Source organism: Jaculus jaculus, chromosome 7, assembly GCF_020740685.1.
Source record: "Jaculus jaculus isolate mJacJac1 chromosome 7, mJacJac1.mat.Y.cur, whole genome shotgun sequence".
NCBI lineage: Eukaryota > Metazoa > Chordata > Mammalia > Rodentia > Dipodidae > Jaculus > Jaculus jaculus.
The window spans coordinates 131287962-131304565 of NC_059108.1; the positions used below are offsets into that span (position 1 = coordinate 131287962).

A 16604-nucleotide genomic window follows, 5' to 3' on the forward strand; every position below is an offset into this window, starting at 1 on the left:
CTGGCTTTCCCAGCAGTGAAAACAAGGGTGAGGCTATCTCTGAGAGGACTGACAGCCTCCACTTGTGTAAATATGGCACACATGCATCCACACCACACACACACACACACACACACACACACACACACACACACAAAACTAAAATTTAACAAAATATTTAGCACTTAATATTTTCTTTCAAAATCATAATCATTTAAAAAAATAAGTATCTTCAAAGGTAAGATGAATTCAAAGTGAACTTTTGAAATTTTAAGTTCATTTTTGGGATTTTCTTTTTAATTTTTATTTTAGAGAGAGAGAGAGTGAGAGTGAGAGAATTGGTGTGCCAGGGTCTCAGCCACTGAAATTGAACTCCAGACGCTTGTGCCACCTAGTGGGCATGGGTAACCTTGTGCTTGACTCATCTTTGTGTGTTGGCTTACATGGGATCTGGAGAGTCAAACATGGGTCCTTAGCTTCACAGGGAAGCATCTTAACCACTAAGCCATCTTTCCAGCCTTGTGTTTTTCTTTTTTAGTTGATATGTTATCGTCAAAGAAATTTGTAATCATGAGATTATTCTAAGCTTCCTTAACAAGTTCTTCCACAAATACGGAAACATTTAGTTGGTTACATATTTGTTGGTTGGTTAACCTCTTTAACTATTAAAATTGTTGGCCCTACTTACCTAGGTGAATAAATATACTAATTTAGTGACTTTCTGAGTTGTTGAGACATGGTTAGTATGTTTTCAGGACCATATTTGGAGGTGACAATAAACTTGTGGTTTGGAAATAAATTTGAGACCATAACACAGTTTTGGAAGTACACAATTAACTTAAAAAATCATACATATATACATATGTATGTATGTATCTGTGTATATATATGCATATATATATATGTATACACACACACACACACACACACACACACACACACATATATATACACATATGTATTTTTAAATTAATTTTTACTAGTATAACTGGTGAAAGTTTTATTAGAAACTGTTAAATAGACATGTACAAATGTTAGTAGAAGTAACTTAATTTTATACTTTGGAAAAAGAAAAACAATATTCTTAATGATGATAATTTAATTTTTTTGGTCATTAAAAAAACCTTCTTGCACTTATACCTTTGAGCAGAATTATCTGTGAGATCAAAACATGATATTGGTCGATAACCTTTCTCCAAAAATAAAATATGATTTCTTGGAATCAAGCAGACTTAAATAAGTATAAAATTATTTTTTAATGCTCTGTCACCATTTTAATTTTGTATCTTCTTTTGCTTTTCTATAGCTCATACAACTCAGTTTACTCGACCAGGTTGGTATTATCTGAAGACAGTTGGCCATCTACAGAAAGGGGGAAGCTATGTAGCTCTGACTGATGGCTTAGGTAACCTCACCATCATCGTTGAAACTATGGTAATAATTCATTGTTGATATTGAATTAACTCGCTTCTTTAGTGGAAAAATAGTGTAATACAAAACCAAGCACCCTTGCTTTTTGGTGTTACTTCCATGCATACACATATAAACACACACACATAAAACATAAAAATCAAATGCTAAAGTTCTTGTTTGTTTTGTTTTTCAGTAGAACATAAGTCTATGAATTTTTAAAAATCTTTTTTATATGTTTTTTTGTTTATGTGAGAGAGAAAGAGGCAGCGAGGAAGAGGGAGGGAGGGAAGGAGGGAGGGACGGAGGGAGAGAGAGAGAGAGAGAGAGAGAATATGAATGGGTGCACCAGGGTATCCAGCCACTGCAGATGAACTTCAGATACATGTGCCACTTTGTGCACCTGGCTTATGTGGGTCTTGGGCAATCGAACCTGAGTCTGTTGGCTTTGCAGGCAAATGCCTTAACCACTAAGCCATCTCTTCAGACCATCTTGTTTTTTGTTTTCATCAGTTTCTATGTATTTATTTTACCATCTGGTTCTTTCCTTACTGTAAATATCACTTTCCCCACCTGGCTTCTTGGAGCTGTTATTGGCAATTATACTACATTTTAAAAAATCACTTATGAGAAGAAAAGAGAAGCATTTTATTGCCTTTAATGTAATTGTCACTACTAGTAGTTTTTTTTTGCAGGTTACTATATGATGTTACTTATTTTCAGTATGAGGCACTTATTTTAGTATTTGGTGAAAGCTGCCTCTGCTGTGAATCAACTCAGTTTTTGTTTATTTGATATTGTTTTTATTTGCTCCCAAGTTTTAAAAGACATTTTTGATAGCTGTATAGGATTCTTGATTGGCATGTATTTTTCCTTGAACATTTTGGGATGATTGTCCCAGTGGTAAATCAGCAGTTAGTCTAATCAAGTCCCTTGTAAGTGGTGGTGGGTTGTTCTACCACTGCTGCTTTAGTGTTTTCCTTTAATTTCATCTTCTAGGTGATGTCTGTATCTTTGCACTTATTCCTAGAGTAAGTTGAATGTCTTGAATAGATAAATTAATTTATTTTTAAATTGAGGGGTCTTACTATGTAGCTTGTGCAGGCCTATTCAGATCAAGTTGGCCTCAAACTGGTGGTAATCCTGCTCCCACTTCCATCTGGGCACTAGGATTATAGGTTTGCTCCACTGTCCTTGGATACATTTTAAAGTTATATTTAGGAAGTCTTTGGTTGTTATTATTATTTTTTGAGGTAGGGTCTCACTTTAGCCCAGGCTGACATGGAATTCAGTATGTAGTCTTAGGGTGGCTTTGAACTCACAGTGATCGTCCTACCTCTGCCTTCCATGTGCTGGGATTAAATGCGTGTACCACCATGCCTAGTTATTTCTTGGAATATTTTTATTTTTTATTTGGACCATGAATTATTTAGAAATCTATTACTTAGTTTCTAAATAATTTCAAAATTTCCAGAGCTTTTATTTTCCGTTGTTCATTTCTGATTTAGTTCTGTTGTAGTAAAAATATACTTTGTGTGACTCAATTTATTTAATCTATTAAGACTTATTTTGTGGATAAGAATATGGTGTACCTTGGTCCAAGGCTACATTTGCAAAGAATGTGTGTTCTGCTGAATGAGGGATCTATAGATGCCACATTAAGTTACTTGATAGCATTGTTCAAATTTCTTTTTTCTAAACTGATTTTCTGTCTTTCTGTACAATCAGTTACTAAGAGTGAGGTACTGACATGTCTGTTTAGAATTATACTTTTTATGACCAGTAAGCCTGTGATGGCTGAATCCTGTAAAGCATGGATTATGCCTCATACAGCTTTTGACCCCAGTGCATAAAAGTGACCATTTTGTAAAAGATGGTAGTAATATGAAATCTACAGATTATATGCATTTGGAAGGTTATATAGGATACCTTTTCAGTGAAATCATCCAAGCTTTTGTTTTTTTTATTTGATGTGTCTTATTTGGAAAGCATTTATAACAAAAGATAATTCTGAGTGTGAATATCGCCACCTGTGAATTCAGTTTGAATTAGTTGACATGTAATTAGTATTTGCTTTGGCTAGGCTTGCACAATATACATTCATTAAGGCTATGTTAGGAAAAAAACTTATCATTTGAAATAAATTCATGTTTGCTATTCAATGTTTTCTACTTCTGTTAACTTGCACATGTTGATTATTTAATATTTTCCCCAGTTTGAGTAATGTACATGATTTTTTCCCTCAGACTCATAAACATTCTATGTGTATAAGGCCCTTTCTACCTTATTACAATGTTTCAAAGCAGTTGGCCACCTTTGATCTTCAAGGATCTTTTGTAAGTACCTATGTTTTACTTTTGTTCTGATTTGAAAGTTTGTATTTCTTGTAAGTAGGAATTATTAAGTGAAGTCTTATATTAAAAATTCCTAACAAATTGTATGAATGGCTATCTGCCCTGGTGTCTTGTATCTCCTGACTTCGTTAAAGGAAACTGAACAGAAGCCAGTACATGGTAAATTTCTCTGTGACTTTGAGAAACACAAAAGTCACTTGCAAGAAAATTATTCTTGATGGTTTGAGCACCAGAACTTTCAAGTGCTAATCTTTTGAGAACGTTATACCAAAAGTAAACAAATAAAAATTAAACAAAACAAAAACTTCAAAGGAACCAAGTTCTTTCTATACCAGGAAAACAGGTACCAGATTTTTCCACCTGTTAGGTTTTCATGGCATAAGAATTTTGTTTTTATCCACCAGAAAATTGTTAAACTTTTTTTTGCACAGGGAAAAGCATTTTTTTTTTTTTTTCAGTAAAGACACTAAACTTTCTAACATTCACCAAACTTCTTAGGTGTTAATGCAGTGGTTAACATCTTGGTGAGTGCAAAGATGAAAAGCACAACCAGGAAGTAAGAGAGTTTGATTACCTCATGTAAGAAAGGAAGCATGAGGTTTTCTTCAGGGGACCTGCGTGTGGTCCTGCAGGAAAGCACATTAAGTCCTGGGCTCATTCCTGAGCATGCCCAACTTAGGGGCATCAGTCAACAAGGAGCAAGGTGAGACGCATCTCTAGGTGTGCCGAGCTCTAGGTTGTAGAGCTCATGTTCACGAAGAACAGATGACAGGCGCATTTTGGGGCACGCTTAGTTCAGTATTGTTGTCAGCGAAGTTACTCCAGGTCTCCTACAAAACGAGTCAGTCTGTGCTGGCTCTCCTCAAGTTTCTCTGAAGAGGAAAGACAGGCAGACTCTGAAGACTTGTTACCGCAGGGGTTTGCTCCCAAAGGTCAGTGTGGCCTTTGCTTAGTGGCTCACATTTAAAAGATACAAAGTATGTGTTTGATTAGTGTTTTCCTATTTTCAGAAGTGTCACTATTTAAAAACTGAGATGGTTCTTTTGGTAACTAGGAACAGTACATATTGTCAGTGCTGTGTTCGTGCGGGCTGGTTTCCCAGATGCTCAGAGGATGTGCTGGTACTCAACCCTGCTCTCCTGTGCTTCCTCCGTAGAGTGGACTACCAGAGCTGCAGGTGTGGTACACCAAACTTGGAAGCTCCTCGGAGAAAGTTCTTTTTAAGCAACTGGATTCCCTATGGGTAATTTTAAAATAAACTCCATTACTTGGGGCGATACAAAAGTAAAACATTAAAAGGGACCAAATTTAACTAATGAATGAAGAAGTTTTCAGTTTATACTTCATTTTATGGCTATGGCACAATAGAAATAAATTTCCCCCAAATTTTTCTTAAGTAGAAATCTTTAAGGTATTATAGAAATTTGTATGCTCAAAGCTGTTTTTTTTTTCTTCTTAAGTTTGAGTTTGTTAGGGGTGGTGCTGCCACCATGACCTGGCTGCCCAAGGGAGAAATTCAGGTCTTATCTCAAACTTTCTTTCCCTCTTGCCCCCTTATGTCCCAGCGCTGAGGCAGGTAGACAGTTCTGACAGCTGCATATTCCCTCCCTCATTCCTTGTCCTCTGCTCCCATTGTCTGCCCCTACTCTTTATCATTCTTCTCCTGGATTTTAGAAACTGGCTCCTGCAGACTCTGTCAAGGGCAGCCACCACATTGTTATCAGTGTGGTATCTGGAGTGTTGATCTGACCTTTGCCAGTTGCTTATTTTGATCACACCAGGGGATTTCCAGTTAGTTACCTTCCCCAGCACAGCACTTGACCCCACACTGTCCTCCTATGAGGCCGAGGATGCTGTTCTTTCTTGATGCCTCTCCTCACAGACTAAGCTTGTTGCATTTTAAGAACATGGCTTGTCTGTTTGCTTACCTCTGTGTCTCTGCCCTTGCTCTGCCCTTTTCTTGGAGTGGTGGTGGTGTCTTGGCTCTTGGAATATCTTTGCTGTCTTTCAAGACTGAGCCCAAATGTCAGTTCCTCTGAAGCTTCCCACCTGCCTGTCTCAGTGTCAGCACAGGAGTGTGCTAACCTAGCTGGGCACTTTCCACTGCGTCAGCACCTTGATGACAGGGGCTCTGCCTTCCTTAGCCTTTAGTCTAGGGGCCTAACACTGCCTGTACTTGGCGATCAGTTCTTGAGGATCAGCACTCTGCCTTACTTAGTTTTTTGTCAAGGGGCCAAGTACAGTGTTTGTACTTGGTGATTCCTGGGAAAGGGTTCAAGGAGTAATTGGCCTACACAAGCACCTAATTGACACAATTGTATGCAATTTGTTATCATTATGGAGGTTCTTTTAATTAGCTAGTCAGTATCGATGATTAAATACCAATAGAGAAAAGAAGCCATCTCTACTTTTATATAACAGTTTGCTAGAAATAACATAAGGAATTGATTTTCCCCATAGAAAAAGAGTATCATTTAGGGTTAACCCTAAGCCTTAATGTAGCCTCACATTTTCATTGATCTTACCATCAGTTTACTAATAAAGCAAACATATATTAGTCACTTTAAATAGAAAAAAAAACTTTGCAAAGTTCCATAAGATGGGTTTAAATTTGGTGCTGACAGTAGTTAGGCAAGGGATATTAATGTCCACAGAAGTCTACATTTCTCACAGCACGGCTGTGCCACAGGGAGTGTTTCTCAGCAGTCACACACCGAGATAAGTATATACTTTCTAAACATTATCAGGATTAATTCTTAAAACAATACTCTGAGATATATATTTTTCCTTCATTTTATAGACAAAGGAGAAGTTATTAAAGAGATTAAGTTGCCAACATCAGTAATGGGACATCAACCAAACTCACAAATTGAAATATATTTTGTGCATATAATAAGTAGGATATTTTTAGTTCTTAACTGTTAGAGGTCTCTTATGAGTAACAGCTGAGTCAATAATGAGATTTCTTGTGACTTTCTCTCTCGTATTGCATAGGAACCAAGCAGGCCTCCTAGTTGCACGCACTGAGTGTACACAAGCTTGCAAGAGCTTCCTGTGTAACAGACAAGCACAGTCTGACATGAATACACATGGGCCTGGTCCTCCTTCCTGCCATGTGGTGGAATCATTTTTCAAAAATCATTTATATGAAGTATAATTTATAATCTTTCGAAGTACTTCAAAAGAGGAGATTCCAGGGCCCTGGTAGTAGAGTGTCTTTCCCAGGTGTTTTAGAAGTGAGCAGAATGAACTAGCAGAAATGAGATATCTTTCTTTTAGCTTATTTTTTCAAAGTTGTTGGAGATGAGCCCTAGCCATGGCCCTGACTACAGAGGTGTCTTTTTCTCAGGTCCTTGACAGTGGTGGCCGCTTCACCCTGGAGCTGCATGAGGATGAGCTATTCACACTCACCACTCTCACCACAGGTCGTAAAGGCAGCTACCCACTTCCTCCCACATCCAAGCCCTTCCCACCCATCTATAAGGATGATTTCAATATGGGTGAGTATTTTTCGTTTTTACAGAAACATACGTGGCATCCATCTTTAGTAGTAGCAATAGGTCAATTTGTGCCTCTCAACCTGGGGGCATGATCTGTCAAAAAGTATATGCATTAATGCTCATCTTTGTTTGGTTAAAAGATAGCCAAGTTTTCTATCATTTTAACTGAATTTGTATTATTCAGTGCCAGCAAAAAGTTGGGATTATTATGAGAATGAAAATAACCATTCTAATGTGTTTTTGGTAAACCTAGTATTTGTAACTTTGTTAGTGCCCTATCAAGTCGTTACTGTCATTCTTTTGAGTCCAGTTAAGCCACACTGATGTCTACCTTTCTTTGTGCCAGTGAATTGAGTATTTTGGGGCGGTTGCACTACTATTGGGGAATCAAACCCAGTACATCTCCTCTAGCTATGGCTGGGAGGTTATATTAAAGACCACCTGGTAGTGTTTAGGAGGATCTGCCCTAAGCTATTAAAGAAGGCTGTGATGATGGGCCATGTAGGGAAACCATGTGAAAATAGAACACACAGCCATCATAGTGATATTCCTAGATCACTCAGCAAACAACATTTGTTGATTAAGAAGTGGTGCTGTTTAGACGTATGGGTGTCCAAGATGGGTCTGGTAGTTCTGTAAATCTCCCCAAACCTGTAGCTGTGGGAAAGTGGCAGGGACTGAGCTAGGAGTCCTGGAATGTACTTGAACTCCTGATGGGGAAAGCACTGCTTCCTCCTCCAAAGCTAGAGATGTGCCCACTTCTACCAGTCACTTCCTTTTAGAACCTCAGGATTCTGTCCCAGCACGTGATCTAGATGATTGGTACGTAAAGGCCACTGGATAGTTTGTTTTGGAGGCTGCTCCTGTGGGGATGATAGAAAAGTAGGTAAAAATTAGATGGCATATAGAACTATATCTCTTTTTTAGACCTAAACTTTGATTGGCTATGAATCTTATTTATGTATTTTAAATTTTTTCAAAATTGCTTCAAAATATACCCCGAGCATCAGTGAGGAGAGATTCTGTAAGCATTGATAATAAGTATCTAAGATACTAAGCAGGGATTTTATTGTGTTCTGAACAGATTACCCATTTTTTAGTGAAGCTCCAAATTTTGCTGACCAGACTGGTGTGTTCGAGTACTACCTGAACAGCGAAGACCCCAGCGAGCACCGCTTCACCCTCCGCCAGGTTCTCAACCAGCGGCCCATCACCTGGGCAGCTGATGCTTCCAGCACGATCAGCATCATAGGAGATCACCAATGGTGTGTGAGACCCATGTCCTCAGACCTGTCAGCTTGTAGCTTTGCAGTGTTGTTGGTGCATTCTGCACTTAAGAGTTTTCTTTCTTGTGTTAAGAGCCCAATCGGTGTGTCACCACTGGTGAATATCTTAGGGTGACCACATGTCAGCAAATAATTTGTCTCCATGGCCCAATTATAATTGAATCTTTATAGACTGTGATTTCAGTGTTTTTTATTTATTTATTTGTGGGGGGGGGTGCTGGAGACTTGATTAGTTGGTTTTGTGTTACCACCTGCTGGATAAACAGTAGAATTACACCACCTTACCTGTAATTGATGGCAGTAGCAAAAAGCAAATGAGTATTAGTTGGCTAAGGAATTCAATTCTTTCTTTAGATATATGGTATAGAGACAGGTTATATTTCTTTTTCACTTAAATATAGCTACTACATCAAAATTTCACTTTCCCCTACATTAAATTGAGGAATTTCAGTGTGTCATATCTTATTACTTTATTTGCTTTAGGTGATTATTTTCTACTTGTTCCCACTACTAGTATATTTCACTAAGGACACACACACACACACACACATACACACCCTTGTTTAGCTAGTCATGTGATGCTTCTAAATAGCCTGATATGAAGCTTGGACATTAGGGAAGAGAAGGTAACTTTGGGAAGATCCTTGAGTTGCTTATCTGCGGAAGCTACAGAGTCCTCATCCCCTTTGCATTGCCCCCCACCCAGTTCTAAATCCTGGCCCTGGCCTGAGCTCTGACTCCAGGCTTCATGCTGGTGAGAGATTTCCCCCAATGTCAGAGTATGTATGAAAGAATAGGCTATCTTACTCAGTTCTAACTGGATAATTGGGTGTGGACCTTCCTGATTTTGCACGGAGCACACCTGCTTGCCCCTATTTTTCCTGATTGTGCACCTAGTATAAGTGCCAGTCTGCATGTATTTTCCTATATGTAGTAAAATTGAGTTGTGTGCAGTTTTTAAGGAAGATACTCTGTGGAATGTAAAAGCCACATAATTATAGATCCCACATTCTCCCTCATCTCATTTCCAAAATAGATTTGTGGTATTCTCAGTCTGTCTTTAGATAAATTGCTGTTTGTGTACAAGGGTTTTTCTTTCCATTTGCTTCTGGATACTGAGTAGGAAGTAGGTTGTCTTCAGGGGTGACATATAATTATGTGGCTTTACTGCCTGTGTTCAGAAGGAGATCCTAGGTGGGGTAAGTAGTTCCTGGACTGTTGGCGTCAGCATCTCACAGGAGGTTTGAACATGTACATTCAATGGGTCCAGCCCAGATACCCCAGGAAGAGACCATCACACAGAACTTAACAGGCCTTCAAACTCTGCTCACATTTCAGAGGTCATGCTGCAGAGCCATACAGAGTTGACTGTCTTTTTAGAAATTGACTTTTAGATATATATTCATGAGTTTTTGTATGAATAGATTTAAATGACAACCTCCTGGTTTTAAAATGGCTTGTGTTGTCACAAGTGCTTCCTAGCACTTCTTTTATTTATTGCTCACTTGGAAATGTGAGAAATGTGAGCTAGCCTTCTTATTCAGAATTCCCTGGGATTTTTTTTTAATGTTTTATGTCTTGTAGAAAAATTATCTTCCTTTAATATCATATTCTTAGGAGCAGTAGATTTATTGAAAGACAAACATAACATCAAGTAACTGAAAACAATTAAATATTATCCATTAAAAGAATCAAAAAGATGGCTTGACTTAATCACACAAAACTTCAGATGGCCATCAACGCAGACTCTCTGAGCCGTCTGTGTGATGAGCTCTGTTGCAGTGAGTTCTTTACTTGCCTCAGATCGAAGAAGGAAGCACTTGCTCTGGGGTAGCATCGTGGTACTGCGTTAAGAATGCCATGATTTAAGAGTACCCTTATGCCATTTCACTCTGCAGGACCAATCTGACTGTCCAATGCGATGTTTACATAGAGACCCCTGAGAGAGGAGGAGTGTTCATTGCAGGAAGAGTGGATAAAGGTGGCATTTTGGTTAGAATGGCATCAGGAGTTTTCTTCTGGGTTTTTGCAAATGGATCTTACAAAGTCACAGCGGATATAGGTGAGTGACATTTTTAATAGAACTTACTATATGCTCGATTACTTTGAGTATCTGCTTGTTTTTCTGGGAGCAGCAAAGAATTACCTCCAAGTGCTTGTGCGGCTAGTTGGGAAGACAGTCAACATATGGAGGCAAACACTTAGCAATCCAAAATCAGAGTTATTTAATTTATAAGGCTTGGTAAGTGAGAAAATGATTAAACAAACCTTTTGAGGGTATGTAGGGTGATCTGGTCTATTAGGTAAGATGTGTGAATACTAGGATGAAAGACAGGAAGAAGAAAATGCTGGAGATAGTGTAAAGACCATAATTGATACTTTTGTGCCAAAAATGCACAAAAATGGTGGAACAAAATACCCAGTCAGAAACAACTTATAGGGAGGGAGGGATTGATTTCAGCTTACAATTTTGAGGGGATGTTTCATCATGGCAGAGAAAGCATGACAGGCAAGCTTGGCATCACATCTTGTCATATTGGGAGGAAGGAGGCAGCAAGAGTGGGCTAGCTCTGACTAGTCATTGGGCTGGACTGCAAAGCCTCAAGGTCCATCCCCAGTTACATCCCTGCTCCAGCAAGGCGCCACCTCCCAGAGGCTGTACAACCTTCCCATGCTGCTACCAGATGGGCACCAAGTATTCAGAACACATGAGGCTCTGGGGAACATTTCAGCCCAACCCCACAGGAATGCTGAGAATGTGTTGGCCTTGAGCTACACTTTGTCTTTACTGACACAAAACCTTATTGATGGTGACTTTTCTTGATTCTCAGCCTCTTGGCTTACCTTCTGCATTAATAAAACAGTTTTCTTTAGTGATGTACTGCTTGGTAACTAACATTGCAAAAGAAGAGGTAGTTTGTGGCAAGAGTTTTATCATAAGAGTTGACTAGTTACAGCATGGTTAATCTGGACAGGTTAATTGATTTGCCCACAACCTCAAAAGCTAGTCAGGAGCAGAACTGGAGCTAGACACACAAATGTGTATCCTCAGCCCCCACAGCTGCTTTCAGCTGCCTGTTTGACATCTCATCGCAGGTTTCTTTCAGGAACTCAGCTTCAATAAATGCAAAAAGTAGCTGATTTTTTCTCCCTCATTTATAAGTTGACATCATTTTCATGTAGGCAGTTCCATCAGCCAGAAATATTTTGATGGTCTTGCAGTACTCCTCTTAGTCTCTACAGTCAGTTCAGTTAAGTAAATGTACATGTGGACTGTAGGTGCTCACGTAGCATGTTATGGTTAGTTTGAAGTTCACCTCATAAGTTCCACTGGGAGTGCACACACAATTTAATGCACAAAGTAGAATCTCAATATATATGTGTGGAATGTGTGCCTGAAGGAAGGATTTTTGGTTTAAATCATGTATTGATCTGGAAATGAAGGGGCATAGTTTGCTTTTGTTTGGCTAATATATACAGATACCACTTGAGAATTTTTACTATGTTAAATGACTCTGTGATTTATATTTTGAAAATATATCAATTAGGACAATCCTTTTGTGTTAAAGGTGGATGGATCATATATACTTCTGGCCATGTTGAAATTATAGCAAAAAAGTGGTATACCCTCACACTACTAATTAAGGTAAGTGTTGCCAGTCAGTATGATGAGATATTATATTCTCACAGCTTTCTAGTATTTTTTGTTGTAGAATACATGAGGGATATGATAAATAATGAAGAGAGCTAGGGGTCTGCCATTGTATACCACCCATCCATGGGATATATTTATGTAAAAATAACCCACATGATATCCAGCAATTGACATTTTCAGACCACCATTTTATACTAAATTTTGTTTCTGTCTTTTATTATTCATTTTTTGAGGTAGGGTCTCATGTAGCTCAGGCTGGCCTTGAACTCCTGACCCTTCAACCTCTCCCTCCTGGGTGCTGGGATTATAGGAGTGCACCACTCCATGTGCTGCGTACAGTGCTTGGGGTCAGAGCGAGGGCTTCAGTCAGCTAGACAAGCACTCTACCAGCTGAGCTACATACCCAGCCCTGTTCCTGACTTTTTTTGTTTTTGTTTATTTCTGAGGTAGGGTCTCACTCTAGCTCAAGCACCTCCATACCCAGCTGCTTGTGCCTATTTTTGATAAAGATTTAAAGTTTTGCTACTAAACATCTTACATTTTTTAAATGTAAATTTAAATTAATTATTATTACTATTTTTTTTTTTTTTTTTGGTTTTCTGAGGTAGGGTCTTACTCTAGGCCAGGCTGACCTGGGATTCAGTATGTAGTCTCAGGGTGGCCTCAAACTCACGGTGGTCCTCCTATCTCTGCCTCCTGAGTGCTGGGATTAAAAGATGCACCACCACACCTGGCTAGGCATTTTACATTTTTTTTTTATTGCTTTTTATGTATTACATTTTATTTCAGCAGATCCTTTTTCAGTTTTTCCATCCAAACTCTTCAAGACTTGGCATTCATTTTTATGTTTTAGTCTGTCTGGAACTTGTGAAGTGGAAGGAGAAGTGCCTCACAGGACATTTGTACAAACAGTGCAGGCACTCTCCCTTATTACATGACCCATCCTTTTGTGCATGCTTCAGCAGCTGTCCTTTTGACGGAAGAAAGTCTGCATATGTGTATAGGCTTATTGCTGTACTTTACTCTTCATACTGTTCTGTTTATTACTTTCAACACCATGTTTTGTTAGCTTTCTAAAGTCTCTGTGTGGGTTATTTCCTTACTTTCTTTCTGACCACTTGCTATAAAATAGCACCATCTCACTCTGGCCCCTTTCCTTTTTTTAAAAAAACTATTTTCTTTTTATTATTTGATAGATATACAGAAATAGGCAGGTAGAGAAAGGGAGAGAGAGAGAGAGAGGGAGAGAATGGGTGAGCCAGGGCCTCCAGCCAGTGCAAACAAACTCCAGATGTCCCCCCCCTTTGCATCTGGCTTATGTGGGTCCCCGGGAAGTCAAACCTGGCTCCTTGGCTTTGCAGGCAAATGCCTTAACCACTAAGACATCTCTCTAGTCCTCTGGCCCCTTTTCCATACTTCTTAATATTTCCCTTAAGCTTTTATCCACAAATAATAACATACATATTCTATTCTTCGTTGGATACAACCACCCCTGCTTTAGCTATCTCTTCTGTTATGCCCCTAATATAGTGAGATTTATTACTTTTAGCATTTAGGTCTTGATCCTAGGATGGAGCATGATTTTGAAGACTGAAAACCATTCCATGAATTCTTGCTGTATTGATGATAGGCATTCTGCTTCTCCTCAAGTCTTGGCTTTCTGCTGCATGCTTTCTTTCACTACCTGCTCTAAAGCAGCTGCCTCACTGCAGTGCTTTCACGCTGTCCTTACAATGGACATGACAGATGTCAAAGTCTGTCATTAAACCACAGGCATCATGCTGGCACTGAAGGTGCCTGATGTTTGCTGAGAAGAATCAAATGGCTGACGTTAAAGTATATAGTCAGCATGCCTTTAATCCCATCCTATTTCATGCATTTGCACAAAAGTTGAAAATACAGCAAATTCTTCTGAGAGAACAGGTAGTCCCTATGTAAACCATTCCCAAAGTATAAACTGAACCTCAGTATTTCCTGATGCTCTCCCAGAACTCAAAACAAGCAAAAGCTTAATATTTTTACAGTATTACTACAAAATGTTTTTGAAAGTCCATTGAAATAAAAAGAATGCCAGCCATTTACAGCTGTTGTACACACAGATGCCTGCTCACAGATGAGACTCTGCTGACTCGAGAGGCAGAGGTAGGAGGATTACCATGAGTTTGAGGCCACCGTGAGACTACATAGTGAATTCCAGGTCAGCCTGAGCTAGAGTGAGACACTACCTCGAGGAAAATAAAAAAGGATATAGTCTTCATACAGGTGATATGCTTGAGGGTTCTTTTGTTTATGCAACAAATAATATATGCCAAATGATCCTGTAAATTTGGCAGGAACAAGGAAGACATGGTCCCGGATCTTATGGTACTTATATTGTATGTCTAGGAAGCCATAAACTCACATGCACAATTATTACAAAATACTAAGTAGTTTATTCCTAGTTTCAGTTCTGCCACTAACTCAGTTTTGAAACTTTGGACAAATCAATTGGTCTCTCTGTTTCTCTGTTTGGATTAGAAAAATCAGCGAGGCATCTTTTAGATTGGTTGCTGTTTTTCTCACTTGGGTGTCAGTGTTCCACATGGCACTGTAGTGACATTGAGGGGAAACAATGCAACTAGGGCTAATTCCTCCTGTTCTGGAAGAGGGAGAACCCATTGTAATGAACCCTAGGTAATAATGAGGCATCAGCAGGTGTCCGGGCTACAGCAGAGTCTCATCTGTGAGCAGGCATCTGTGTGTACAACAGTTGTAAATGGCATTCTTTTTATTTCAATGGACTTTCAAAAACATTTTGTAGTAATACTGTAAAAATATTAAGCTTTTGCTTGTTTTGAGTTCTGGGAGAGCATCAGGAAATATTGAGGTTCAGCTTACACATTGGGAATGGTTTACATAGGGACTGCTTATTCTCTCAGAAGAATTTGCTGTATTTTCAACTTTTGTGCAAATGCATGAAATAGTATTTTGCAGTGGTAAGTTCTGAATGAGGAAGGTTTTGCTCTACTAAGTAAGTAGGTAGGCTTTATGGTATTAATAAGGGGACTTGAGAAGTTCATTTCCATGTTTTCAAGGGATACATTTCTCCCTCCTCCAGGATTCTTTGGCCTCTGGCCTGTTGGATGGCAAGATACTATGGAAGAATGTTTCTGTGAAATATCCGAAGAATGGCTGGGCAGCTATAGGAACTCATTCCTTTGAATTTGCACAGTTTGACAACTTTCGTGTGGAAGCCACACGCTAATATTCACAGAGCATCAAGAACAGTTTGGATTTTTTCATTTTCATTTTGCTTCAAAACCAATCTTTGTTTTGATGGACAATATTTTTGAGGCTAAAAAAATGAAGAGTAAATGGAGATAAAGTTTTGCTTGATCCTGTGAAAGATTTTATTTGAACTAAATCCAAAGGGAATGGAGGTAGATCATTAGCATTGGCTGGCGTGTCCCTTAAAATTCAGACCATCCATCAGTCCTGGTTTGGGTGGTTGTGACTTCATGATCTTGCTGCTAAAACTAAGGAAGCTCTCTTTGTCCTCTCTGCAAGTGATCAAGCAGATGACCATAGTTTGATGATCACAGAGGCGTTTTTGTGAGTGCTAACACATCTAAGTGTGATGCCATTGTCCTAGATGATTGTGTGCCTGACACATCTGAGTGTGATGCGTTGTCCTAGACGATTGTGTGTCTGAAGAGGAAGCTGAATGACTCTTCATTGCTTTCCTCTGTATGCTAACACATCCCTCCTTCACCGTCCTCTCTCCCTCTGTTCTCTTTGCTTTTGATTTGTGTGATACGAGTGGACGATTTGAAAATACAACATTAATAAACTAAATCTACAGCTATTTTTATAGTAATAAACATTAAATTAACTGGGTTGCTTGCATTCTTGAATTCTCTTAACCCCAACTTTAAAAAAAATTTTTTTTTAAATTATTTATATATTTATTTGAGAGCGACAGACACAGAGAGAAAGACAGGTAGAGGGAGAGAGAGAGAATGGGTGCGCCAGGGCTTCCGGCCTCTGCAAACGAACTCCAGACGCGGGCGCCCCCTTGTGCATCTGGCTAACATGGGACCTGGGGAACCGAGCCTCGAACTGGGGTCCTTAGGCTTCACAGGCGAGCGCTTAACCGCTAAGCCATCTCTCCAGCTCTAAAAAAAATTTTTATTCAATTTTTATTTATTCATTTGAGAGAGACAGACAGAGAAAGAGGGAGGGAGAGGGAGAGGGAGAGGGAGAGGGAGAGAGAGAGAGAGAGGGGGGGGGGGGAGGGAAAGAGAATGGGCGCGCCAGGGTCTCCAGCCACTGCAAACGAACCCAGACGTGTGTGCCCCCTTGTGCATCTGGCTAACATGGGTCCTGGGGAATCAAGCCTCGAACTGGGGTCCTTAGGCTTCACAGGCAAGTGCTTAATTTC

General features: G+C 39.3%; 1 protein-coding gene across 5 annotated transcripts in view; it reads left to right on the plus strand.

The window, feature by feature from the left end:
- Nucleotides 1–16060, plus strand: part of Galc (galactosylceramidase) — a 50924-nt gene extending 34864 nt beyond the window's left edge. For all 5 annotated transcript variants that reach the window (XM_045155175.1, XM_045155172.1, XM_045155173.1 and 2 more), the window contains 8 exons: nucleotides 1286–1413; nucleotides 3636–3725; nucleotides 4900–4986; nucleotides 7093–7243; nucleotides 8328–8508; nucleotides 10428–10591; nucleotides 12099–12175; nucleotides 15282–16060. In XM_045155175.1, the coding sequence (XP_045011110.1) occupies nucleotides 1286–1413; nucleotides 3636–3725; nucleotides 4900–4986; nucleotides 7093–7243; nucleotides 8328–8508; nucleotides 10428–10591; nucleotides 12099–12175; nucleotides 15282–15428 (1025 nt within the window). In that variant the 3' untranslated portion in view covers nucleotides 15429–16060. The remainder of the gene's footprint in view (nucleotides 1–1285; nucleotides 1414–3635; nucleotides 3726–4899; nucleotides 4987–7092; nucleotides 7244–8327; nucleotides 8509–10427; nucleotides 10592–12098; nucleotides 12176–15281) is intronic.
- The last annotated feature ends 544 nt before the right edge of the window (nucleotides 16061–16604 follow it).